General features: G+C 48.1%; 1 protein-coding gene across 4 annotated transcripts in view; it reads left to right on the plus strand.

Moving 5' to 3' along the window:
• COLQ (collagen like tail subunit of asymmetric acetylcholinesterase) overlaps window positions 1-27960 on the plus strand; it is a 71654-nt gene that overhangs the window by 31063 nt on the left and 12631 nt on the right. For 3 of the 4 annotated variants that reach the window (XM_034994416.1, XM_034994436.1, XM_034994444.1), the window contains 12 exons: window positions 1781-1843; window positions 3498-3560; window positions 4042-4068; window positions 4726-4770; window positions 4953-4988; window positions 7964-8044; window positions 13189-13294; window positions 18233-18372; window positions 19454-19573; window positions 20000-20120; window positions 21670-21772; window positions 23669-27805. In XM_034994416.1, coding sequence (XP_034850307.1) covers window positions 1781-1843; window positions 3498-3560; window positions 4042-4068; window positions 4726-4770; window positions 4953-4988; window positions 7964-8044; window positions 13189-13294; window positions 18233-18372; window positions 19454-19573; window positions 20000-20120; window positions 21670-21772; window positions 23669-23738 — 975 coding nt within the window. In that variant the 3' untranslated portion in view covers window positions 23739-27805. Of the gene's footprint in view, window positions 1-1780; window positions 1844-3497; window positions 3561-4041; window positions 4069-4725; window positions 4771-4952; window positions 4989-7963; window positions 8045-13188; window positions 13295-18232; window positions 18373-19453; window positions 19574-19999; window positions 20121-21669; window positions 21773-23668; window positions 27806-27960 lie in introns of those variants that run through there. The other variant, XM_034994427.1, reaches the window with a different exon arrangement.

A 27960-nucleotide genomic window follows, 5' to 3' on the forward strand; every position in this document is an offset into this window, starting at 1 on the left:
TGCGCATGCGCTCTTAGGGGTAGGGGGGGACTAGCAGTGCACTTCCTTGGGCCACAATACCCAGGTGGACAATAATAACACTGCCATTTTGATGATGACAGTGGGCTCTTTCTGCCTGTTCTTTTGCTCAAGAGCTAGAGCCTGCTACTACCAGACATTTGGATTTCTCCCAGGGGCTGCCAAGCCTGGCCAAATTTCCCCCAACCTCAGACCATCGCATCCTGCCACCCATTAGAGAAACCCTCCAAGGCCCCAACCAGTGGCACAAAATGACTCTCGCTGTCTATTTGATTACGCTGGAACAAAGTGCAAAACAGAAGCAAATGGCTTTTGCCTTTTGGCCCAGCTGAAATAAATGGGAGTTACTTAAGGTCACAGGCACTCTGAGTGAACAAAACACATGTCATCAAGACTCTCATTCATGTCAGGAAAGAGTAAACCAGCAGCCACTCACTGTGGTCAATGGATACTGGCACTGAAACTGTGGGTCTCGGGGGTAGAAGGAGGTGCAAGACTTTGGCCAAAAAAGATGTCCATGATTGTAAATATAAATTACTATTTTTCTGGTTAAATGTTTTACTCAAATGGTTTCACTATCAACAGAAGCCTCAAACAGACCTTTGCAAAGCAAAATTACGTCCCTCCAGGGCCCAGATCACAGCTCCAGCTGAGGCACAGTGGTTATCTGAAGTGCTGGGCTGGAAAGGATTCTGGGATGGTCTCCATACTCAGAACTAACGAGAACCATGATTGATCATGGGCTGCCATGAACGTCATGACCTCTGCCATGAACAGGGGCGGTGAGAGCAGAAACCAGTACACATGCCAGCATTTGTGATCTCTGGTTTAAGGGTTGAGCCTTCCACGTGTCTAGCTAGGCTAACTGTGAAATTAGCCAATGCGTGCAGAGGTTGAGATGGACCCCAAGTCCCTGCTCCCGCTTTCTCTTGTGAGGCTTGCTCTTCCATAGCTCCTGGCTTAGGCTCGTTTCCCTAGAAGCAGAGGTAGAGGCCACGTGTGCCATGTGCAAGTGAATGACTTATGGGAGCGCTCTCAGGAGGATCCTGGGGGGAGGGGGAGCTGGATGGTGCAGGGGAAGAAGCCCAGCTTGGGCACAGTGTCAGATGAAGTCCATCTTCAGCCTCATTCCTAGGGGAGCTCTGGAGTGTGAACTGCACCACAGAGTTTGTCCTGCCTTGAGGCAAGGGAGTTGGGCTGTTGGCTGCAGGGAGAACAGGTACATAAATTGCTGGGCAGCTCCAATTGCCCATGGGCAAATTTCACAGTTGCAGGTTGCAGGAATGAGAGGTGGCAGCAAGGCAGGTAGCCCCTGGGGGATGAGCACAGTGAGCAAGTGAAAAAGTTTTTGAGGGAGTACCAACAGCATCTGCTAGTGCACCCCAAACAAAATCCTATCCCATTCCACACTGTATCCTTGGGGAGAACCTACTGCAATGCAAGGAACATTTGGGTGGGTGGAGGTGATAAAGCTCAAAAACCAAGAAGTTTAGAATCCCTTCTCCACCACCTTCCTTTCATTTCCTCCCACCTTCTATTTCTTGGGTAGAATAAGATCTTCTATGTTGACATAATGTGATGCCAAGGACTTGAACTTATACCTAAGTAACCCAACTTCCGAGGCTATCAATCTTTGGAGGGTGAACCCAGACGCCATGCTTAGGGACCCCACAGTTCCCTTTGGACCCCCAAAACAAATCTTATTTCCTGGAAGGAGGGAAAGAAACCCAATCATCCTGACTTTTGTTGTTCATTTTTGAAGGGTAGACCTGGCCCCCCGGGTGTTCCTGGCATGCCCGGGCCAGTCGGCCCCGAAGGACCCAGGGTAAGTTTGGCACACTCTCGGGGTTCACGTGGTATCAGAACATGAGGGGAGAAGATGTCAGCCCCTCTGGCCTTTGGCACATAGTGAACTCATTTCCTTGAGAGGAGGAAGGAGAAGAGAAGATGAGGATTGCCCAGAGGTCCCAATACTTTCTCCTTCACTTGGACTACAAGACCTTGGTCCATGCAACAGCTCTGCTCCTGTTGGGGGGAGCAATGAGGGTCTGCTCCCCTCTTTCACAGGGGCCCTGGTTCTCCTTCGTCCTCAGAGTTAGCATACAATCTTTCGTTTCCCCAAGATGACCCCAAGAGGGGCTTGGGTCTGGAAAGCTATTGGCAGGAGACTGGGGGGTGGGGGGTGGGCCCTGGCTAGCTGGAAAGACTGGAATCCTACATTTAGACACAGGGATTGCCAAATGCCGATAAAATCCCATTCTTCAGACAGATTATGGGAAACTGACACATTCACATCCATGCCTTTATTTATATTCTTCTCACTTTGGTCATAAAGTATTGGGTGTAGATTTGACCTGCAGAAATCAGGGATGGACAGGTGAATGTCTTCATGCTCTGATTTACTTACCAGCTGTATTTATTATGGGAATAGAAAACTGTGCTCCCCGCGCTCTTAGGAAAAGTGCCAAGGATATTTTTTCTAAAAATCCACTGTGTAGAGCTAAACTGTCCAATATGACAGCAACTAGTCCTTAAAATGTGGCTGGTACAACTGAGGAACTGAATTTTTTATTTAAGTTTGAATTTAAAGACCTTTACTCAGTTCAGTTATTTGAAAATCTTTAAGCATGTTTGGAGCAACTTGAATGTGTGAATCTGCTTTTTCAACTCTAAATTTTATGAAATCTAAATACAGATCAAATATTTTGATGAAAATTTAATGCCTGAATTGAGCTGTGACTTAAATATAAAATACACAACAGATTTCAAATATGTATTATGAAAAACAGAATGTAAAATACCTCACTAATTTTATATTGGTTATATGTTCAAATGATAATTAGATTAAATAAAATGTTATTAAAGTTAATTTTACCAGTTTTAATGTGACTTCTAAAAAATTCTTAATTAAGTGCAAGTACCTTATATTTCTACTTTTTAGCCCTGGTATATAATTTTTAGCACAGATGGTACAGAGGCCACCCATGAGCCTTAGCCCCCTGTCTCAGTAATGCATGCCCAGAGGCTGATGTTCACTCTGTTTGGCTGCAAACCTAGGGTGAGAGTATATGGAAATGCCTGAAAGGCCCTCCCTATGCAAAGAACAAAGCAGGTGAAGTTTTCTTGGGGTGCTGACACTTAGTCCTATGAGGCCCCAGTGCCCCCATGCTCTCTCCCCACCCTCTCACAACACACTCCAGGAATAGATGGAGCATTTATAGCATCTCAGCGTTTAGTTTGGAGATCTGCTCTGCCTGGGGCAATTTCATTTTATGTTAGTCTCAAATACCAGAATAAAATATGGACCATAGAGCCTTGAACCCCTGGGAGTGAGCAAGGGGGCATGTGGGGTCCTCAGATTCACCAGCCAGCCCCAATGTCCCTAGTTCCATCCTAATCTTGCCCATGATTCTCCTGGTTCTGTTTCTCTAGTAAAAGTCACTGTAGGTCCTTTCCCCTTCTTCTTCTAATTCCCACAGGGTGAAAAAGGTGACCTGGGTATGATGGGCTTGCCAGGGTCAAGAGGACCAATGGGCTCCAAGGTCAGTGTGTTGGTCCAGGTGGACATTCCCAGGTCTTCTTACTAAGGTTCTGGAACAGCTGCTGTCCACAAAGTCGGGACTGGGTGGAGCTGCCGTCCCAGGTTTGGGGAACGTCAGAGATATTGGAAAGCCCAGTGCCAGAGTGCTTGCCTTTATCAGCCCTTTGGGGGACATGATGCCTGGGACAAAGGGCATGGAGATGACCTTCTCCTGGGCAGGGAGAGTCCAGCTTCTGAACAACAAAGCAGATGGAAACCTTTGTTCGGACCTTTGTGGTTAAGAAAAGCAATGTTCTTTTTAGGCCTGGTATAAACATAACCCTCAGGGACATCTTTGTGTTTACTGTTACAACCCCCACTAAAACTTGCAGCACCAGGTGGGGACACACCTCACCATCATATTCAGGGATTCCTTCCACTCTTGCACCAAACCCAAAGGTCCTATAGGGCTGATCCTAAATGTACCTTTTCCTTTCTTTTAGGGTTACCCTGGATCCAGAGGGGAAAAGGTTAGTGTTTGTCTCTGGTGGCTTCCCAGAACCTGGTCTGGGCTAATGGCTCTGGGGTCAATGATAAGCAGAGGACAGGCCCAGGTTTCTCTTAAGTTAGTGACTATAGTGACCATTCCTAGATATTCCCCTGTCCTTCGTCATTGGGCTGAGAGAGCAGTGAGGGGTCTCCGGAGGCAGGGCATGGGCAAGGGAGGAGCTCCAGTGGAGGTAGAGGCCTCTCACATGGAGCAGATGAGCAGTTGAAGGTTGTGCCCGGTGGAGAGGGAGCACTGCTTGCTTGGGGGCTACTGGAAGAAGATGGCTGACGTGTGTCTTTAGATTAAGCTTCCATCACACAACCCTCTCATCTGTCAAAAACCAAACCAAACCAAACAAAAAACCCAGCCAGAAACTGGGGACAAATTTCCTACAGGATGAGAGAGGATCTGGGACCCAGGATTTTCTGTGAGTTGTCTTTCATTAATGCAAAGGGTCTTTGTGGTCCAAATAAAAGGTAGATCACAAAGCATTCCTTCCTTGGGCAAGTCGCCTAATCTCTGAGCCTACTTCTTTGCCTGTAAGATGAGGTGTTGGCTTAGGGAGCTTTCATTGTGAAATGCTCCAATTTTCCCCCCAGGGTATTAACTCTGACTCTCTGCTGTGGTTTCCTCCTAGGGATCCAGAGGTGAAAAGGGTGACCTGGGTCCCAAAGGAGAAAAGGTAATGGCCTTTGCATGGAATGATAAACTACAATGGAAGTGGCAGCCCCTTGTGGGCTGTCCAGCTGACTGGCTGGCTGACTGACTGGGCTCTTATCTTGAAAATGGCAGACCACACTCTTCCACAGCCCTCTCAGGTCCTCTCTGAAGAGATAGTCACTCTGTGTGTCACTCTCTTCACAGGGTTACCCGGGATTTCCTGGAATGCTGGGGCAGAAAGTAAGTACTTAAAAGTAGTAAGAAGGGGCCTCGGTAACAAATTAGACCTTCTACGCACTACACAAAGAGCTCTGCCTCTCTGTCCATCAGGCAGAGAAAGTGGGTTTTTCCATGGAAGGTTCTGGTTTGGAAGAGGAGCAAGTTGCCGTGCACATTGATGAGAGGGTGCCAACATGGTCTGAGCCCTCCCTCCGATTCAGTGGGAGGGAGAGGACACCCCATCCGGGTAGAGAGGCCTTTCTTTGCATCTCCTGCCTCTCAGATGGCCATGGTAACATTCAGAAGCAGAAGGTATCGTGACAGAGGGATCAGATCTGAGCTGCCATGGTCGTGGGCCCCCGTGTGAGGCACGGGCATCTTTGGCCTAAGGCCATTGCTGGCAGCACTCAACTCAGACCTTCTTCAAGGGCACCCTTGGTACGCAGAGTTATTTTAGTTAAATTTTTTATTTAAACGGTTAAATATTTAGTGTGATTTCATGGATATCTAGCTGGGAACAAGGCTTACTAAATATGGAGTTCATTCAGTTGACTTGAAGAAAAATATCCAAAAACTAACAATAGAGTGGTATGTAGATACGACAAAAATTGTGAAAGTGGCAATTGACTGGCAGATTTCCGGAAACTTCTACTTAAGGTTAGGGTCTGGCGAAGAATGGGGGTGGTGAGAGGAGGTGTCAGGGGATAAAGAGAAAGCGTGAGAGTGTACCTAACTGGCCACTGAAAACACCTCTATCTAACGTTGTAATGGTGGTTCCTCATGCTGAAAGCCAGTTGACCTGGGAGGTTGTCATTTTTCCCCAAGCCTCAGAGCATAGTATTCTTTAAACATGCAAATGAATGCTTTCTTAGAATCCCAATTGTTTTTCAAGTTTATCTTAAAGTTTTCTTTTCCAAACTAAAACAATTTTTGTCTGACGTTCATCCAGGAGAACATATTTAAAGAATTTCAATCATCTGACAGTAATTTATTATTATTTATCACTGCCTTAAGCAGTTCCTGCTATTCTCTAAGTGGAATGTTGGGTTAAAAATAAATAATTACATAAGCAAGTTAAAGGAAACATTAAAAGAGAAAAAATAATAATTTGATTTAAAAATATTTAGGCTAGGTTTTCATTCAGTGCAAGAGTGAACATCAAAGAATAATAAATTATTGTGGAATTAAGTATGACAGCTTCTCTGGCCTCTGCACCCTTTACTGGACTTGCCATCTAGAGTTCTCTTTCCCTTTCATGGCAGGCTGTTTTGAGACAAAGATGATATGATAACAATAATTAGGTCTTAGAAATTAGATCAAGAACTTACTGGCTGCTTCCAGTTGATGAAGAGAGGGGCCAAACTTCCTTCTGCCAATCTTTAAAAAGAAACAAAAAACAAAACCAAAAACCACTTATACTCTTTATGCTGCTGTTTTGTCCAAGCCAGACAAAATACCCCGTGACCCTCTCTAAACAGCTGAGGAGAATTGTACAAACATCTCTGTAGCCACATAGAATCCGTGTTATCCTCCCCACACTTTTGAAATGCCTAGATGCTGGAGGACATGACGGTTGGGAAGAAATCACAGGTTTAAGAACAATTCTTGGTGTGGCAAGATGTTGATGGCTTGGATAGGGAAAAGTTTGTTACATTGGCTGAGTGACAGATAATTTCAAAGCTTTATGCTTGGTCCTTACTCTGTATTAGTTTTTTCTGAAATTTTCTATTGTGTTTTACTTCCTCTGACTTCCATGTGGAGAGCCTTCTGGGTGTTTGTTGTTCTCTCTGAGTGCCTGGGGTAGCTCTTCATGGACACTGGCTGCTGACTAACAGAAACTCTCATGGTTGCTCTTGCTAAACTTAGCTTGGTGGTGGTGCATCCTGGGCTCTAGAGGGATAACTGGAGGTAGGAATGATGTTCTGTGGGGTCCCTGACCCAAAGAAACAACAGGTGGCCCTGCAATTCCAGAAGAACACGGGGAAGGAGAGAAGCTATAATGGAGAAATGGGTTTGACAAAAGGTTGGCCTTAAACTATGGAATTCTGCAATTGGTGCATTTGGTTCTGATAGCTCAGAGTAGGGCTTTTCAATTAAGAGTACTGTTGACATTGCTTTCCGTGCCTTTTACAATAATTATATTGAGCAGGGCGCCTGGGTGGCTCAGTTGGTTGAGCGACTGCCTTCGGCTCAGGTCATGATCCTGGAGTCCCTGGATCGAGTCCCGCATCGGGCTCCCCGCTCAGCGGGGAGTCTGCTTCTCCCTGTGACCTTCCCCCCTCTCATGTGCTCTCACTCTCTCAAATAAATGAATAAATAAAATCTTTAAAAAAAAAATTTAAAAAAAATTAAAATTAAAAATAATAATAATAATAATTATATTGAGCATATGAATATATGTCTGGAATATTTTTCTCCACAGTTTTCAACTAACTCAAATGAAAGTGAGCTGGAACTAAACCGGTTTTTACAGAAGAGTAGGCAAATGTATAACGCTAAATAAATGTCCTTACATGTGGAGAAAATTTCCAAAGATGCTAGTTGTCAAAACTGTGTTCAATCATTCAAAAACTCATAGATTGGAATTCATGCTAAAAACGAAACACAACATACAATTTTGGCTAAAAGAGAAAGCATTTTTCCCCGGCAGCATGCCATGTCATAGGCACACATGTCACTGACATGCAGGAATCTCCTACTTTGGCCATTCAGGATTGTGATTTGGGACACCAAAACGTGTGCTGCCCAGCAGCTGTCTCTTTCAGATAATAAATAACCCACTTGGGGTAACCTTCTCCTTTCCTTCCTCTTCCTTGAAAAACCTATCTACCTTTCACATGACTTCATCACTTTCCCAATCTCCCACATTGGCCAGTTGGAAGAGGTCTAGAATGATCAAGTGCACTGCCCTCATGACCAATGATTGGATGGACCTATAGAGATGTGCCTGCTCCACATGCCCTAATTCTTTTCTTGCTTCTCTTTCTTCTTTCCAGGGTGAAATGGGTCCAAAGGGTGAGCCTGGGATAACAGGACCCAGAGGACCCAGAGGAAGACCAGGAAAACGAGGCAAGCTGGTAAGGATCCCAGTGCTTACCATGCCCCTGAAGTCAGACCCTCCTGATGTAGGCAGGTGGTGTAGAGAGGCAGACAGCTGAAGCCAATCAGAAATATTCCATAGGCACAGTCCCCAGTGTCGTCGAGGCTGGAGGGCAGAAAGAGCACCACTTCCAGGAGCTTCTGTTTCTCTAGGCTAACCAAGGGTTGAAGCAGGTGGGAGCGAATGCTCCATTCAAACCGTGTCCAAGGCCAGAAGTAAGAGTGGATCTTTGGTTCATAAGAATGGGTCCATCATAACCAAAGCAACTGGGAGTAGAAGCCAGATCTGGTTGTTCATCCAGAAAACTTGCTTTTTGCCTCAATGCCCCAGACACAAATGGAGTTTTGGAGAACAGCCTAAATATCTCCTTGCTGTTGAAGGGTCTTCTGGGTCTCAAGGATACAGTGGTTTTTCCCAGGCCCCTGAGAAATCAGACACCCGATTTGTAAGTGACTCCACTCTCTTTATGGGCGCTATTATGGACTTAGGGAAGTTGTTTGAAATCCCCTGGTCAGAAGGCATGGGTGTCAAACCATGTGATGTGATAGGGAATGGAAAGATGAAGGCATGTTTGCCTTAGCTGGCTTTAGAGCTGTGTTGAGTGCCTCAGAGAAACTCCTCATCTGTTCTCTAATGGACAGGCATCCTTTACTTTTTTGGTTGTCGGGGTTGTAGGCTTTTTACTTCTTTTCCCGTTACAAGTGTACTATATGCTCATCACAGAAAACTTGGAAAATTCAGAAAATAGGAGGGAAGTCATCTAAAGGCCTAACACCCAGACATAACCATTTCGGTGTACTTCCTTCCAGTGTTATTTCTTTGTGAACTTCCTAGTTGTTCATGTCTTTTATATCCAATATATAGTTGTTGTATCCTAAAACTGTAACTTAAAATCACAGCATACACATTTTTCCTCATTACCGCACATATTGTTTTTTTTTAAGATTTATTTATTTGTGAGAGAGAGTGAGCATGCACACGTGTGCGCAAGTGGGGGGTGGGGAGGTGCAGAGGGAGAGGAAGAGAATCCTGAGCAGACTCCCCGCTAAGCACGGAGCCCGACAGAGGGCTCGATCCCGCGATCCTGAGACCACGATCTGAGCCAAAACCAGGAGTCAGACACAACCAACTGAGCCACCCAGGCACCCCCTCATTAAGCACTTTTAAACATCTTTTTAAAATGTCTGCAATCACATTTTGTAAATGAGTAAGCAGTAGATTGCTTGGACAAGAGAGGCCTAGCCAAATTATATATAATGCTGAGAGGTGAACATCTTTGGGTGCAAACTTTTCTCCATTCTTATGTTTTCATTCTTTCCCTAGCCTAGATCCATGGTGCTCAAACTTTAGCGTCTGAGTAAGCTGGGGGCCGATGCAGGTTTTCTGCCTCAGGTGCCATGGTTGTAGTTCAAGGTTTGCCTCTCATGACCCCCAGTGCCTGGGCCTTACTTCCCAGTGCATCTGATATAATTGACCTGGCTTGGGGCTCCAGCATGGGTGGTTGTTTTTTAAAGCTCTCCGCATGACTCTTTTTTTTTTTTTTTAAAAAAGGGATCATGACCTGAGCTAAAGGCAGATTCTTAACCGACTAAGCCACACAATTGCCCCTCTCCACATGATTCTAGTATGTAGCCAGGGTTCAAAACAATGGTAACAGTAGTATGAAACCAATTCTGGTCTTTTCCAAGCAAACTTAGGAATGACACAGCATCCAACCTGAATACAAATTCCACTATAACTTCTGAAGTAGTCCAGTTCAGTTTTCTAAGTCTTAAATGGCTGGCATGTCCATGACTTCACAGGGATGCCACAATTCCCTAAAAACTTGGCTCGGGAAAAGGAGAAAAAAAAAAGGAAAATCTTTTTCTTCCCTACTGCTGGATTCCATGCAGAATGTTTTATGCTTGGGGTTCAAGAAGCCTGCTGGCTTCGGTCCTTCTGGTGCTTTTCTTGGACAGTGTTTGTCTTTTCCTGGTGATGGCTTGAGACAAGAAGGTTATTTCCTGACACTGTTGAGAATGATTCAGTCGGAGCAATCTTAAAACTACCCCAGGACCATGTGTGGGAGCTGAGAGAAATGAGTTCATCCTTCCTACAAGATGTTATAAACAAGCCGAGTGCGCTCCGAACCCTCCTTGCCTGTCTAGACAGCAGACTTTAGTTGTTAGCCTTGGGAGACCACCATGGTCCTTTTCTTTCTTTTTTTTTTTTAAATCCTTAATTAGTTTAGTACCATAGAGTATTATACATTGAATGTTGCTGGGCCAGTGGTACTAAGAGTTTCTGGATGTTATCATAAGTCGATCCAACTCCTGGAATCAGAGATCTGGAAGGAACTTCAGGAGATCCGAATTTCAGAGCCAGAAGGATTTTAGAGACCACCTCATCCATTTCCCTCGGTCTAGTCACAAGGAAACCGAGGGACAGGGCAGCAGAGTGATCCCCTCAGCCAAGCAAGCTTCCAAGGCAGCATTGGAGCTTAGAGAGCTGAGACCTACTTTCCCCACACATCTCTCCTCACTTTCATGCTTCAGCATTTGCCTTCAACCAGGCTCAGGAAAACCGCTCTTGACTCTATTATACAAATCTTCAGTGAAGGAGACAGAACAACTTCCTTGAGAGACATCAAGCTTTGTGGCAGTAAAGTGAATAAAGAAGAATGCCTTTCCTGGAAAGCACTGCTCAGTGAATCCTGCTCATAGAGACATGGCTTATTCTAAACAAATGACTGATACACAGAATATTCCATTAGTGTTTGGTGTCAGAATCAAGGAGTGCTTCCAGCTCCTTCAAGCTGTGACATTTCCTGTGTTCATAGTCAGCTGATGTGGCTTTTAGAAAAACAAGCCTTAACCGTGGCTATATTAAGATGGTGTGACCTTCTTTGCTATTCTGGGACCCATCTTAGTTACCAAGTGTCAGCCTGGGCAAAGGCTTAAGAACTCCTTCCATCAGGATGGAATTGGAAATAAACTCTGACCTCACAGGTCCCATATTAAGAATTTAAGAACTCCAATAAATAAATAAATAGATAGATAGATAGATAGATAGATAAATAAATAAATATAAATAAATAAATTTAAGAACCCCTTAGACATTGCCAGGAGAGACTGCAGAGCCATGTTGACAAAGCGGCAGGTTGCGTGTCACTGTTGTGATTGGAAAGGAGTGCCCTGCCCCCCTGCTTCCCAGACTTGGGGAAGATTATGTTTCATTACATGGGCAGGCCTGCCAAGGCATAAGTGTAGAAAGGGGATCCAGGTCAAAAATGTCCTGCATCAGGGCGCCTGGGTGCCTCAGTTGGTTAAGCGACTGCCTTCGGCTCAGGTCATGATCCTGGAGTTCCGGGATCGAGTCCCGCATCGGGCTCCCTGCTCAGCAGGGAGCCTGCTTCTGCCTCTGACCCTCCCCCCTCTCATGTGCTCTCTGTCTCCCATTCTCTGTCTCAAATAAATAAATAAAAAATCTTTAAAAAAAAAAAAAATGTCCTGCATCAATCACTGTCCTGTTTAGGCCCAGCGCAAGAGCAGACAATTAGCAAATTGTTTGGGAGAAGAACCTACAGACGTTGGTTTCTGGGGTCATTCCTCAGAGCAACCCTAAGGAGGAAATCTTTGCTCTTGACCGTCTCAGAACAGGCAGCAAGGAGGACATCCTGTGTGGAATGGCTACAGCTCCAGGTGTGCCTCTCTTTGAGAAATCAGGCCTTTTCTAACCACGTGAAAAAGATGAAACCAAGCCAGTTGCTATGATAGTCAGCTTGACCCCCACCCCCCGCAGCACTTGGTTCTATGCAAACCACTTTTTTTAATTTATTTTTTTATTATTATGTTATGTTAATCACCATACAGTACATCATTAGTTTTTGATGTAGTGTTCCATGATTCATTGTTTGCATATAACACCCAGTGCTCCATGCAGAACGTGTCCTCTTTAATACCCATCACCAGGCTTTTTCACCTCTGGGAGCTTTATTACTCTCACAACAAAGCTGTGAAGGTGTGTGTGTAATGTAATGGCCCATTTTATAGATGAGAAAACTGAGGCACAAAACAATGACTTGCATGACCCGAGGTCTCATGGCCAATGTGAAAACCCAGGTCTCTTACTTCCAGCTCAACAGAACTACTTCCCGTTTGTGTTGTCAACATCTTCCTCCTCCTTCATTTAATCTGGGAGCAAGAAAAATTCTGGCCCACAGGGAGCCTATATTTCATAGAGAAACGTTGATGAAAGGACCGGACAAATAATGGTGTGTTCCCGAGTTGGGTAAATGCCAGGAAGCAAAGGGGCCAAGTTCAGAGAGCCTGTGACCAGGAGAACTCACTCGGTGTGGCAAGGTCTGGCAAGGTCCGGGAAGGCTGTGCTGCAGTGACACTTTACCTGAGAGCTAACAGCTGGGAGGGAGTTAACCAGCTGGAGGAGTGGACAGGGAGTTTGGGCAGGGAGGAGGGAAATAAAAGGCATGGTGCTCTTGAAGACCGAAAATACTGGAAGACTGGAACAAGATTGGAAAGGCCAGCCATGCAGTGCTTTGTAGGCTGAAATAAGGATCTGGGTCTTTATCCTGAGAGCAACGGGGAGCCTTTTGATGGAAACGGCTCTTGTAGTAAAACAGAAATGGTCTTGACAAGCAAGCAGAGGCCTGAGTCCTAGGCAACAAGTCTGTTGCCTCAATGCTAGGTGCCTTGCATGAATTTCTGCTCTTTCCTGAGCCTCTGTTTCCCCTTCTGCCTGGTGAGGGGAGTGGGTTGGACTGGTTCCTTTCAGCAGTCATGTGCCATGTTTCTGGGAGAGAGCAAGAAATAATGTCTGCAAACTTGTAACCATCACAATCTCAAATATCACTTGCCCTGAGTTTTTGTTTTGTTTTGTTTTTTAAGTAGGCTCCACACCCAACGTAGGGCTTTGAACTCACGACCCTGCAATCAAGAGTCACATGCTCCACCAAATGAGTCAGTCAGGTGCCCCTGCCCTGAGCTTTTTAGGAGCTTGATGGTCAAAGCCTCAGGTGCATCCTGCCCTGGGCTCCTGCAAGGTGGTCCCTGGTTTAGACATAAATGGGGAAGGAAGGTTGCCATGTCATGTTATCATAACAGCCTCTGCCTTTCTCTCTGTCAGGGGCAGAAGGGAGATAGTGGAGTAACGGGCCCACCAGGCAAGCCTGGGCCTTCTGGTCAACCTGGCCGTCCAGGTCCCCCAGGCCCCCCGGGCCCCCCATCCACAGGTAAGAGCTACATTGCTTCACGTGATCTACAGTGTCGCCCTCCTGGCCGCCCTCCCCAGAGAGGGCACAAGGAGATGCTGCAGAGATGCCTTGTGTTTTGAGTTAGAAACTACTAGAGGCACTTCAACATATTTATAATTTCTCCACAGTTTGGGTCTTTCAACTTTAACACAAGAGAGGTAAAAGCCATCCTGATTCTGTTGTAGGATTTTAGAGAACAAATAGAGGAGAAAACAAAGGGAACCCTGATTACACTGGTGATGTCATTTTATACTTCAAGTGAAAAATAACCGGCACATATTTCATCAACAAATACCTTTTTCTAAAAAAACCTTTCACAACTCCAAGCAGTTCTCTTAGACCTAGAAGATGGTGTGGCAGAGCTTTCTATCTTATGTAGTGTTATTAAAGAGTCCTTGTTAGTTTATACTGAACATACAAAAAAATCATAAAAAGAAATCAAAGTCTACCATTGAAGAGGGCATAGAACACTGCTACCTTGCTTACCTTGTTTCATTTGATGACCTAAAGCCTTTCTTTAGTTTGTACCTTTGTCAGCTCCAAATACGACCTTTCACAGCACATTCAGCATCTCTGGGCCTGAGAAGACTGTTTACTACATAGGGTCCTTTGTCCTCAGTTATACAAAAGGAATCCAAGCAATTTTTATTACCATTTCAGTTCAAGGGTCTGTTGTAGTCCTCGTCCTCCTTGGTTCTGGCATGCGTAACATTCCCCTCAAGCCCCATGATCATGAGCTGCCAACCCCAGGGACCGAGAGTGTGGTGTGAGGCCCGAGTTTTGTCTTTGGAAGGGACTCTCTTGGCCCTTGGGGTATTGAGCGGCTCACAAAACTGAGGAGTAGCCAGGATCATGGCGGGAGGGGGTGGGGGGTAGGGGGTGGGGGGAGGGCAGTGTGGATGCAAAGAGAGGTCATTAGGCCAGCCCTCATTTTGTGTGTTTGTAAACGCCAGCCCTCATTGGACTTGAACCTCAGTTCCCTCCTGGGGTCCGAGGTTGGGTGAGGCCAGGACCTGGGGAACCTCAGCAACCTACTCAGATGCCCACTGTTTTGTTTTGTCAGGCTCCAGGGGACTGCCACCCCTTCCCTTTAGCAGGGCCAGTGTAGTTCTGTTTTCCTTCCTTGGTCTTCCAGCTCCTTCTCATTTAGCCAGTATGCACACCTCCCATTCCCCCCACTCTGTCCTCTGCCAGATCCCAGCCTCACCGCCCTTTACCCGCCAGCCAATTCTGCTCTCTGTTGAGCTGGAGCATATTCCTACAGTCTCTCTGGGTCCACATGGCCTGAAATAGCATCCCTATCATCCTCTGGTGTACCCAATGAAACCATCTCCTTCCTTCAAAGCCCTCTCCTCAGCAAGGCCCTAACATGGTGCGTCTCCTTCCCCTGGGCCCAAGTCACATATTGCCTCTCTGCTGTGGCCCTTCACTGCTAACTCTTCTGCAGCTGTGTTTCATCTTCCTTCTAGATGGCAAGTCCTTGAGGCAGCGTCTGTGGCCAAGTCAGCTTTGCATCCCCATGGCACCTGGCAGGTGGGATGGGCAGGGCCAGGTACTATAGGCATTCACAGACACGGGCCATTTGAGTTCTCAGTCCGTGCGTTATTGTACAGCAGCAAAGCCCAATGCAGTCTGTTTCTGACTCATGTCCCCTTCCTGTGCCTTCTTTTGAGTCACTTCCTTTCTGGGGATCCTCTCAGTGAAGGGACTGAAGAAAATGGAGCAATAATCCTGCTCTTTGGAAACATTTGGGGTAGGGTAGGGAAAGAAGAGGAGGGAGGAATTTAAAAGAGAACTTCTCTGGGCCTGGGGCCAATTGGATTATTATCAAGAATGGGAGCAGGCCCCAAAAGTGATTCCTGAGACTACCTTTGAAGGCTGATAAAAGTCCCAAGCCCACTCAGGAGAAACATGTGTCTATCTAAACCCAGAATTCTGTACAACTGCTTCCCAGAGTTCTAGAACCCCTGCCCCAAATCCATCTTGGGATGTGCTTGGTCTCTGTGGACCACAGGTCAAACAACCCTGGTCTTATCTTATCTAAAAACTCTCCTTTTATAGAAAAGAACTTTGAACCTCAGAGAAAAGGGACTTCCCCAAGGTCACAGAGCTGACTGGTGGGCCTAGAATCAGTCTGTGGCTCCTGGGTCTGAGACCTTTCCATTTAGCCATGCGGCCTCTGCAGAGGCAGAGTAGAAGCTGGGGGTGATGTGGAGACTATTCTGTGGTGCCTCCCCCTTCCCCCAGATTTCCCATCTCAGGCCCACTCCCACTGCACAGCCCGAGGCGGTGGGAGGCTCTCTGGGCAATGATGGAAAGCCAGGGCCAATGGCTACAAGGGATGATGGATCAGCAGGCCTGCTAGGCCAGCTCTGAGAGGCTGGGGTGGGGAAGTTCAAGTTGCCGTGCCCGTCAGTGTCTCCTGACAGGAAACCAGCAGGCAGGGGTGACAGATGTCCTCTGACAGCTGAAAGGAAGCTGCAGGAAAACTGCAGTGGTGGCAGGAAGTAGGCACCCTGCCCCATCCTGTCGTCCTGTCAGGAGGCCACCTCTGGTTCTGGTGCCCAGTGCTGTGGAGCAGGACGGTGTTGGGGCCAGTGGAGAGGGTGGGAGCTCTTTAGTACCCGAGTTAGAGAGAAAGAGGTGCTGGGAGGCAGGGAGGGAATAAGGCAAAATGCGTCTAGGATGTAATTTGCAATAACCAAATTACAAATTTGGCTGAGTCCTTCCAGCACCCAGACAGGGTCTAAGTGAATCACTGTGGTACCTGGGAATCGCCAGCTTCCTGCAGGCATCAATATTCTTGGACGTTTGTCTCTTGAATGGCATAGTGTTAAGTCGAACACGAATTCACATTTCAGCATCCCCACTAACCTAGCTGGATAATGGGATAAACTCCTGAATCGCTCTGAGGCCACAGATCTGGAGGAGTTGTTGGGGGTCACAGAGGCACTCTCATGTCCTCGGTTATAGAAATTCCCACTTCAGTTTCCCCACGTGGTGATAACCCAGAATATTCCTGGGTTAGTGGAGTCTCTGTCTCTCCGGGCTGTGCTGAAAACATCAGAACCCAAGACTGGAGCTCCTCCTGCAGCACTGGATGCAAGTTTCTTGTTCAAACGAACTACCACAACCTGGGATAAAAATGTTGGCAAGCCTCCCTTCCCCCCTTGCTGACATTATTCTGATCTTGGACATATCTGTTCTGGAAGATGTGTTCTGGAAGGGTTGTGGGGAGGGTATTCCCACTGGGGTCTCCTCCCCTAGCTGAAGCTGCTTCCTTGGGGTCTTGACCAGACCTCTCCCCTGGGGTCATTTTATTTTCTGCCCCTCTGGGATCTGCCAACTGTGACCACAGTTGTTGGCTCCCCTGGAAGTTATATAGCCTGAAAGCAAAGACTGCCTGGTCTCCAGACTCCCCCTTACTTTCCCAGGAGGAGGCACACTTCCTTTCTCTATCTCTGGCTTCCCTTTCTTCCCTCTCTTGTTGGAGGGCTTTCACTCTAGCTCTTTCTGGCCAACCCAAAGATGATCTTTAGTCTTTTCTGAAGACCAGTTAGTCCACATTCATTCATTCAGTCAGTCAGTCATCAAGCCTGTATCCTGCCCCTACTGCGTGTCTGACCGTGGTAAACGAACACGGTACCAACCTTGCCTTTGTGGATCTTACACTCTACTGGGGGAGATTGACCTTCACCACCTAATCTCACAAGATACAGAAATCACAGACAGATGTGCGGTGAAGAAAAGGCATGGGGAGCTGTGAGATTGTATCCAAGGTAAACATGCCTGAGTGTGAGCATTCACAAGCTTTCCCTGAGGATGTAACATTGGAACCCAGGTCAGGAGCAAGCTAGGAGGCACGGAGGGTGAAGAGAGAACAATCTAGTGGGGGAATGGCTTGTGCAAAGACTGTTTCCTTAGACCAGCAGTTCTCAACCTCAGTGTACATTGGAATCAACTCGAGAGCTTTTAAAAGACACAGATGCCTGGGTTCTATTCTCAGCATTCTTGATGGAATCGGTTTGGGCTGGGGCTTGGGCATCAGGGCCTTTAGAAGTCAGGATGAAAACTACTACCCTAGCAGGCCACCCACACTGCAGGGAGTAAATTTCCTAATCATATATGTTTAGGACACTCAGTATCAGGGGACAATAAGTAGGTGGAGCATTTCCAACATGCCATTTTCTTCCAGAAGAAATAAAAAAAATCCACCTTCAGAAATTCCTTTGTAAAGATCTTATATATAAGAACAAAATAAAATGAATAAAAATAATAATAAAAGCTATCAGTTAGCGATGTGTTCATCAGCAAGAAGTCCCTGTTAATAATAGTCTTAAAAAAAGGGGATTGTTTTTCTCATATAACAAGGAAGTCCAGAGGTGGACAATGGCTGGCTTTGGTTCAGCCTCTAAGGGTCACTGTGAGGGTCCCATGTCCCATGAGGTTCTGGTCTTTCCTGTGTGTTGGCTTCTCTTCTCATACTTGTTACTTCATGGTTGCAATGTGGCTGCTGCAGCACCAGACATCTTGTGTCTTATAGACAGGAAGGAGAAGGAAACTGTCTCTTACCAGCAATGTTTTTCCTGTATCAGGATAGACTTTCCCAGATGCCTACCCTTCTCCCATCGCAGACCTTGAATGCAAGGTAGTCTGGGAGGTGGAATGACTGTTTCTCAAGTACAGAGAAATGAAAGGGAGAAGATACTGCAACACCCCTCATGGTTAAGGGACCCACAGAGAACATCACCTCCTCCACATCTCAGAACAAGAGTCTCTGAACCTCTTCCCCCAGGACTACCCTAAAATACTGTGGACTTTGACCTTCTTTCTGTTGTGAAGTTTGCTCACCTCTCCCAGGGCTTTTTGGTTTTCTCTTCCTTCACTCAAGTGACTCAGCAATCTGTTACTTCCTAGGACAACTTGTGATGGGACCCAAAGGGGACAGAGGATTTCCCGGGCCTCCAGGAAGCTGTCTTTGTGGAACCCGTATGAATGTGAATAACCCTTCCTACAGGGAATCCATGTTTGGGCCCAGTTCCCCGCACGTTCCTGTGGTAAGGCTCCTAGGAGAAATCTGGGCTGGTTCTCCATCAGGACCTCTCACCTGACCCTCTCAGAGCTTTGTAAGAGCCTTTTAATACAACAGATTTCCCCATTATACTTGGGACACACTCATTATGGGAGATTGGAAAATAAAGGAAAATCAAAAGTAGGAAACCAAATTGTCCATTTGGCTGTGGGTGCATTTTGAAGTATTTTCTTTGTCTCTTTTTAAGAACAAAAAAATATTTAAAATTTCAGGTAAATACAAAAACGGAAAAAATAGTGTAATAAACCTCTGTATCCTTCACCCAAATTCAACATTTATCAACTCCTGGCTAATCCTGTTTCCTCTTTACACCCACTCTCTACTGCCCACCCTCCCTTGGGTTATTTTGAGATAACCCTGGACATCAGTTCATCATTTGAGTGGACCCATAATCATCCATCCAACATGCGGCTGTGCTGTGATTTATTTAACCAGTGTCTCATTGTCGGATATTTATAGGGCTCTCTCAAACTTTTCACTAATGTAAATAAAACCATAATGAACACCTTTGAGTATAACAATTTTGTTAAGAATCATTTCCAGATGTTGAATTACTTGATTAGATGATACCACCTTTTTATTTAAGTCTTAGGGGCATTTTAAATGTTTAAAAAATTTAAGTCATAGGTAGTCTTTTTTTAAAAAGATATTTATTTGAGAGAGAGAGAGAGAATGAGCAGTGGGGAGGGGCAGAGGGAGAGAGAGAGAAGCAGGCTCCCCGCTGAGCAGGAAGCCCAATGCGGGGCTCGATCCCAGGACTCTGGGATCATGACCTGAGCCGAAGGCAGATGCTTAACCAGCTGAGCCACCCAGGTGCCCCAAATCATAGATAGTCTTACTGCAAACTCAGACAGTTGGAACTGGATTGAGAAGATGTGGGAATCAAGACCTTCCTCCCTATTTCAGGAGGAATGCTGGAGTGTAATATGCAGATGCCCCTCCCATAGTTAACATCCCAAGGATAGAGATTCTGTTTCCTCCTCCAGCTTTTCCCTGCCCATTATAGAAGTGTTTTCTGAAATTTTCACCAATGTGTTCTCTGGCAGATTTTTGTCGTCAACAACCAGGAGGAGCTTGAGAGGCTGAACACCCAAAACGCCATTGCATTCCGCAAAGACCAGAGATCTCTATACTTCAAGGACAGCCTTGGCTGGCTCCCCATCCAGGTACCATGAGGCAGGCACTCTGGACATAGCCCACCCCGAAAGGGACACAGCATTAGAGGAAAGAAGGGCCAACAGTTGGGCCTGGCGCAGAGCTTTCTGCAATCTGTTCCCGAGGAAGGCCTAGGCATCCTCCCTTGCTCTGCTTCTGAGCGGTTCTCCGTGCCCCTGCTCCCCAGATGGAACCTCTTCTCTGAGCCAGAGTTCCAGATGGGCTCCCATCCCCACACTGCCAGGCCGCTGTCTTGATCTGATCCAGCTTCCCTGTCAGCTGCAGAGCTCTGAGCGGCAGGAGAGGAGTGCCTCTCCATCACCACCAGGTGGAAGCCCCCACAGACCCAGAGCCTCTGGCCCCAGTGCCAATGACCCGTCCTGCCTGCGGTGCCCGGCATGCCATCCCTGGTCACTGCCATGTGTTTCTTTGGCCAGGTGACCCCCTTCTACCCTGTGGACTACACTATAGGCCACCATGGCTCCTGTGGGGATGGGGTCCTGCAGCCCGGGGAGGAGTGTGACGACGGGAACAGCAACGTGGACGATGACTGCATCAGTGAGTGGGGCCCAGCCGGGGCGGGGGGTTGGGGGACGGGGGCGGGCGGGAGGTGCTGAAGCGCAAACTGCCACTGGGCGGGGGAGGCTGAGGGCGAGCCCCTGGATGATTCTAGAGCCAGAGGAGGGACACCTGGACTGCTCCCATTCTGGCCACATGTGGACCTCCACTGCCCAAGCATGTCGGTGAGGGTTAGTGTCAAGGATCTTGCCCCCAGAGAAGCCGCCAGTCGCTCCCTTTTCCTGAACCCTACTTCTGGGCAAAACCCACATTCCAGTCCACATTCTTTATCAAAAGATAAAGGTGATGCAGAGTGAGAGACAAAAGGGAGAAGCCAAGAATTTGAATCAGGACAGAGTTACCAGATAGAGCCCTAGTGGCGAAGCCCTTTCATGGGGCAGCAGCCTTCAGGCTGATGGGGTGCTACCAGGCCAGGCACGCAACAGGGCCCTGGAGGGTTTGCTGTTCTTCTTGTGTCAGTCGTGCCACAAAGCAGGAGGGGAGATAGAAAGCAGGGGATTTAGAGTCCGACAGAACAGAGCTTGGATGCTCAGAGAGGAGGCTACTCAGTGACAGGGGGGTTTGGAGGGCAGTTCACAGCTCCAGGTCTCTCCTCAACCGAAAAATGGGTATGACAGCACGGACGGCTCAGGTCTTCAGAGATTCTGTGAGCTAATGTGCACTGGATCGTCTGGGTAGAGTAAGGGTTCAACATCCCTTCGCTGAATTATTTTCCGGCCCCTGCTGTGAGGAGCCAGGCCCCGGCTCAGGGCTGGGGATGTGCAAATGCAAAGTCTCCTTCCTGGCTCTGGGAAGGCTGACGACACTGCAGTGGAGTGAGGAAGGTGTGCACAGGGATGGATGCAGGGACGGAGAGGCGGCTGGCGCCCCCGCGGTGCAGCTGTACTTCCCGTGACCAACGCGGGATGGTGCCCCCTGGCATGCCGGCTTTGCCTGGAGGCCCTTCTGCCCCGGCGCAGACACCATCCGATAGATCACACAGCAGGAAGGAACTGAGGGGGTCTCAAAGCCCCGTAAAATGGGGGTGGGGCTCGGACTCCAAGACCCTTCCCTTGCGTGACAAAAGAGACCCCACTGAAGATCATCTGGCTCCCCAGGGACACAGAGCCACCCACCCTGGAAGGTCTCTGGAGACAGACAAGAGCCACCTCGGTCATCACTTGTGCCCAGTGCTCAGTCTGCTGATCCTCACTTCACGGGAACCCACAGTGCGTCCTGTGAAGAGGAGGTGGTAGCCACATCCCAGGCTTTAGATAGGGATATGGAGGCTCAGAGAGGCCAAGTGGCCTGTTCTTGGTCCGTTGGCTACTGAGTAGCTGCAATTGGCTAGAGCCTGGGTCTCCTTAGTCTCTGGTGTGGGATTTGGGGGTCTGAGGGGCCGTCCCTGGATGCATCTGAAGCTTTATGGAAGTCCATTCAAGAGGGTGCATGCTCTGGGGGGATCCTTCAGGCCACACAGTCCTTACAGGCTGAGGTAAGCCTGTCCCACCCTAGCCCCCTCTCAGGGCTACTTCCTTGTATCCCTCAGGCTGTCACCGGGCCTACTGTGGAGACGGTCACCAGCACAAGGGCGTGGAGGACTGTGACGGCTCTGACTTTGGCTACCTGACCTGTGAGACCTATCTCCCTGGGTAGGGATCACCACATGTGCTATTCTGACACCCTGCCTCCCTCTCTGCCTGCCTCCTCTTCTTTCCTTCACAAATGTTTTTTTTAGCGCTTATGTTCTTTCTACTCTCTAAACATTGAGGTATGGTGATAGTTAACACATGGTCCCTGCTCACTAGGGGAGACAGGCCATAAACATAACCACCATGTGCCTCTCAGAGTGCCTGAGTGCCACCGAGGCCAAGCTGAGACAGACAGTGACCAGCTCCATCCTGGGCCCTTGGGAACCGGCAGTCTCTATTTCAGCGGTTGCCCCCAGATGAGCAGCTCCCATCCCCAGTGGCTACCATGACCACGTTAGTCTTCTGGAAAGTGGGTCTGGAGGAAGCCCAGTGGAGAGTGGAGGGACCAGGGCATTCCCAAGAACCTAAGCATCTGTATAACCTGAATTCTCTGGGACAACCCCTGATTCCCGGGCCTGTGGGTGCAAATGAGATCACAACAGCATTAATATTTAATTTTGCTGGCTCATGGCTCCTCCAGGAAAACCCCAGGAACTTAATATCCCCTTCAAGGACCTCTCTAGTTATATCTGGGACTCTCCAGTGGGTGTTCACGTTGCTCAGAATAAGTATTCTAGTGTCTTGACCTCCATGTTGATGTCTCCGAAGACAGCTGAGGGCCACTAGCACCATGAAATGCAAAACAGCACCACATTCCCCTTAATCCTTTCAAAACCAGAGTTGTATAGCATTCTAGGGGAAATGGGAAGGCTGTTCCACCCTCAGTTCTTGCTTCTTCCTTGGCTCCAGAGTGGATCACTGGCCCCTCACACCTCTTCAGTCCCTCAGGAGTCCAGTCTCTTCAGCGTTCCCTTCCAGCCCTGTTCCTTGGACCCAGCCCTCCGCAGGGCTGGGAAACAGCCACCAGGCCTGTCGTTCTGTCGCCTTCTCTCTGCTCTCTCTTCCAAGGAGGTCTCCTCAATGTCCACCCCCTGAACACACACCAACACACCAAACCAGGCTGGGAGAACTACAGACCTATAGTCACCCCAAAACAAGCACTTTAGGCTTGGTCAGGATGCCCCCTCCACCCGTATCTGTGTGTCTGTATGTACTTCCCTATCTCTGAAGTATGGAGGGCTCCTAACCTGCCAGAGAGTTGGCAGGTCTGAGCTGGTTGGTTGATGGCTTCATGGACACAACTCAATATAGACAGCTGAACGTGGAGCACAGGACTGCATAGAGCCCAGAGCTTACCCACTGGCTCACTGTGATTACTCGTCTGATCTCTAGAAGCCTCAGAGAATGCTTGTGAATATGGGTGTAATGTATAACACACGGTGAGGATTAGCACTTGGGCTTACAGAAGTATAAACTGCTGTCCAATATGGTGGCCCCCAGTCACATGTTGCTATTTAAATTTAAATTAATTAAAAATAAAATTAAAAATCTAACTATTCAGTCACAGCAACCTTATTTTAAGAGCTCAGTAGCCACATAGGGCTAGTGGCTGCCATAGTGGACTGCACAGAAATAGAACATTTGCATCACCACAGTTATGATCTAATGGAGAGCACTGAAACCTTTCAGGTCTTGAGAAGGGAGTGATTCTCTCAAAGATGCTGTGTTAAGAACAAAGTTACCAACTCTTTCCACCCAGATCCCTCAGCTGGGCTCTGGGGGAAAAGTCCCAGAGGCCTGGACTCAACTGCCCCAAGCCTCTCACCCCAAATGAGAATGAGAACAGTCTCTCTGGAACCCTTAGGTAAGGTAGCAGCCATGGTTGCTGTCTGATGAGCTTTGACCAAAAGTCACCAGAGGTGGCCTTTTAGAACCTGGTGTGGTCGTGAGGGCTGGGCAGGAGCTCCCCTGCCCACTGGCCCGTGAGCGCCCTGACCCCTGTCTACCCCCCCTCAGGTCGTATGGAGACCTGCAGTGCACCCCGTACTGCTACATCGACTCCACGTCCTGCCGCTACTTCACATGAGGGCCGCGAGGAGGAGGAGGGCTGCGTCTTACGTAACCGGCAGCAGCTCCTCCACCCTCAGCAAATTGACTTCGCGCCATCCTGGTCCAGTTTCCACCACCTTCGTGCGACAACAACAAGGACAAACTCTTGCTGCTAAGACATGCTTGTAACTCAGTCCGACTGGAAGAACTTAGGACTACTGCATCCTGTCTTAATCCAGAGTCCAGGAAAACCTTCCACGTGCCCGACCCGGGAACTGTTCCCCATTGCTACCATCTGGCCGAATAGCCAAACCTACAGTGCCCTTTCTCTTCTGGAATGTCACTGACCCACACCATGGACTTGGCTTAGAACTGTTAGCCCCACCTAGACCTGCAGGGCCTTTTGAATTTGTTCTCCTCCCACTTGGGGCATCTGGTGTACAGGCCTCTCCACTCCTCTGATCTCTGGAAATGTGGGCATTCTCACCCAGGGCAGTCGGCTGTCAGGTCTCTCCAGGCCCGTGAACCACAAAGCAGGGAAGTGGGCCCGTTCTCTCGGAGTGGCTCCCAGCTCTGGACCCACTGAGGAACCCCTCAATTGGCTACGGCCCAGCACAGCCTCATGTGGATGCAGCTTCCCCAAGAAGAGACCCAACTGTGAAAAGGTCCTGAGAAAGCCACCAAAATGGTGCTCTGGCCCTGGAAGAGGGTGGAGGCCCAGCTGGGGTGCTCAGCATGTGAACAATAGCAGATCAGTGGCCTTCTGCTTCTCAGTGTTTCCCAAAGGGGTAGCCCTTGTGGTTTCACTGTCCCCAGCACCATCGTGACCTTGTGGCCCTCGGCACCTTGACCTCTGTCTTGCAAATGCCCCTTATGTCCCTTTCTTGTTCAGGAAATTCACTACCAGAGGGTGACCTCCTAAGTCTACACCTGGGCAGGCTTTTGGTGTTTCCAGTCCTTAGGAATGCACCACTCTGGGTTTCCCCATGTGAGGCCCTATGACTGAGTACCTGCCCTAGGCAGAGACCATTTCTCCTGAGCTCCAGCTCCTGGCTACCTGCTGACTCCTGTGTGCATCCCGTGGCCTTCCCTTTGTGTCTCTGTAGTGCATTGCCTTGCCCTCATGTCTGTGTGCCTGAGTCCCCCCACGTTTCTGCAGGGTCGTTAGTCTGGCCTGTCTGTGAGCTGCCTTATACCACCATCTTTCCTGAGTGGGGCTTGCTTAGCTTTGGTTCGCAAAGATGTCTCCCCCATGGCAGACCTCAAATGGGATTTGTCTATTTGTTACCAGATGGAGGGACGCTTTGGGGCTTTTGTACGAAGCTAGTGTGCCTGAGTCCTAGGGACTCAGTAGACAGGAGCTTCTGGCCCAGCAGACCATCACTAGTGGTCTGTAGTAGATGGGATCAGCCCAAAGGTGATGTCTTTAGAGGTGGGCACACTGGTCAGCCCAGTTCCCTCAGCCTCTACTGCACACCTTAGGGTGATATTGCCCCCATGTAAAGCTACACCTTCATGCTGGATCTCCATATGGGAAATCAAGAAATACAAGCAGTTTGTTTCCCTCACTGTGGCTCTCTTTCCCTTGGGGTTTTGGGCCAGTGTCCCAGCATTACTGTTTGGAATGAGGGGTCTGAATTCACTGCCTCCCAGGCTTTGCAAAGGGTTCTAGAATGTGGAGCAGTACTGTCCCTCAGGGACAAGGGAGGAAACCGATGTTGAGAGAGATGGAGGGACTTACCTAAGGCCACAAAGCCTGCTCTTGCTAACCCAGCGCCACTCCAGCCTTATTTTAGGACCACAATTAAAACAAGATGGAGCTCCAGCACTGCCCTTGGTTGGACCTGGCCACGTAAGGCCCTGTCCCGGGTCCCTTGCCTTGAAGGGCACCAATCTGGCCCTCCTCTGGCCATGACCCTCCCCACAGGTCAGGGAGTCTATGAGGCCAAGGTGACCTTCCCACTGTAGCTTGTGCACCCCTCTCCCAGACCATGATCCAGGCACCCAGGAGACCACAGTTCCCATCCAGGTGGTCCTGAGCAGGCCTCTTTGCCATGTCTGTCCTCCTGAGTGTGACCTGCACACACCTGGGTGGCCAGGGACAAGCTGTGTTTAGAGGTTGTAGATGGGGCTTGGATATGCGGGCTGGGGTTTCCACACAGATATACACGAAGCCCCTTTCAGTGTGGGCTGAGCCTTGTTCTCCTTGTGCCACCACAGAACTTTGAGGAATCTAAATATTCCAAATGCAAACCCAGCCTTCCAGGTCTTATGAAAGTGTGACTGTCAAGTAAGCAGAGAGACGTATTTAATAATAGTTTGTTAGATTGATTCTAACGTAAATACTTAGACATGTGGGGTGTGAGCCTCCATCTGGGCTCTTGTAACCAGATCCCACGATATTAGAGGTTGGCCTGTCTCCGACTATTGCAAGGGGTTTCTGAATGGCTCTGAAAATGAAAGGATTCAAAGCCACTTGTTTGAAGTATATATAACAGTAGTAATCCTCCCCCTGTGGCATTGTGATTTTTTTTTACTTAAATTCAATTAATTCACATATAGTGTATTATTAGTTTCAGAGGGATTCAGCAGTCTTGTATAACACCCAGTGCTCATGACACAACGTGCTGTCCTCAGCCCTCCCCTGAAATGCTGTGGTACAGGGAGCAGCTTCCTCAGGACCAGGGGCGCCTTGTGCGCAGGCCAGGTGGCCACAGAATAGGTAGCCAAATGTCTCCTGGGAGCACTTGCTGGCCCTGTGTGGAGCCGAGGTGCTGCAGCGGGGAGGGAACAGCACTGTACCGGGAGTCCTGACACTGGGGCTCAGACTTGGTTTGTCACTTCTCACAGACACCAACTCCTTACCTGGAAGAAACTGTACACAAGTTTCTTTCTTCCAGCCCTAACATTTTGTGGGTGGGGACTCTGTTCTCCAGCTGCTCCTGAGGCTGTCACATGGGTGGCTGTGAATATCGTAGGGTCTTCAGAGCTGCAGCTGAGTCACCAAAAAAGGCTATGCCGGTTTAGATGCTTTTGTTGGTGGGTAGCAGAAAATCCAACTTAAATATAATATAAACCACAGGGTGGAATTTATTGGCTTATATAACTTAAAAATTCCAGTGGCAGAGTGGAGATCAGGCATGGTTCAATCAAGGCTCCCACTCCATTTCTCTGCTTGAGCTGTCCTCTCTATCTCCTGTTAGTTTGATCCTTGGGTAGTCACAAGCTGACTATTGCAGTTTCAGGCTTACATCTGTACCCTATAATATCCAGAGGAGGAGAGAACGTCTATTCCAGTGGCTCTCAAATTTTTTATTCCAGAATCCCCCCCAAAAATCTTACCTTGAGCCTCGTTGCCTGTTTGGGGTCACATGCCCATTCATTTGTTATTGTCAGGAGAATACCACCTAATTGGATTATAGCTGGGTTCCTGAACCCACGGAGGCAAAAGGTGTTAAGATTATTCCTTGCCCACTCCCTGGGGATTCTCCAGAAGCACATCAGCTGTGTAAGGAAGGGGAGGTTATTGGACTATATAGTGGGGAGCAGGTATGGGGTGAATGGGTGCTGGGTACACATCACAGTGGCTGTCTCTGGTTTTGCTTTTCCTTTTGGCAGGAATAGGTGCTGAGCCTTTGGGGCAAACATTTGGGAATATTCCTCACATCTAGAAAGCTCTTGGCTGATTCCAACAATCTACTTAAAAGAGGTCGACTCTCCTAGGGAGCCACAGGTTGTGAAAGAGGTGGTATAGTTTGCTTTTGTGAAAAAAAGAGAGGATCAGATTCACCTATCTGGGTTTGAAGCCTGTCACCAACTCCCTGTTTAATTATCCTGCATAATTTGTTTAACTTTTCTGAGTCTGTTTTTCTCATCTTTATACTGGGTTATTTCAGGGTTGTGTTGAATTTTAGTGATAATATGGTTAAAATTTCTGAAACCTAGAAACTCTTTAGGGAGGGTTGGGTTTTATCTGTGTCATTATTATTTAGTGACTCAAGCCGAATCACTCACCTCTTTGGGACCTGGGGTTTCTTTCTTCCTGCTTTGAGGCTGGTTATGAGTTCACTTTTTTTAATTTTTTTAAAAGATTTTATTTATTTGACAGAGAGAGACACAGCGAGAGAGGGAACACAAGCAGGGGAGTGGGAGAGGGAGAAGCAGGCTTCCCGCTGAGATGGGAGCCCGATTAGGAGCTCCATCCCAGGACCCTGGGATCATGACCTGAGCCGAAGGCAGACGCCTAACGACTGAGCCAC

This window comes from Mirounga leonina, unplaced genomic scaffold (assembly GCF_011800145.1).
Source record: "Mirounga leonina isolate KUSES-001 unplaced genomic scaffold, KU_Mleo_1.0 Mir_115, whole genome shotgun sequence".
In the NCBI taxonomy this organism is placed as follows: Eukaryota; Metazoa; Chordata; class Mammalia; order Carnivora; family Phocidae; genus Mirounga; species Mirounga leonina.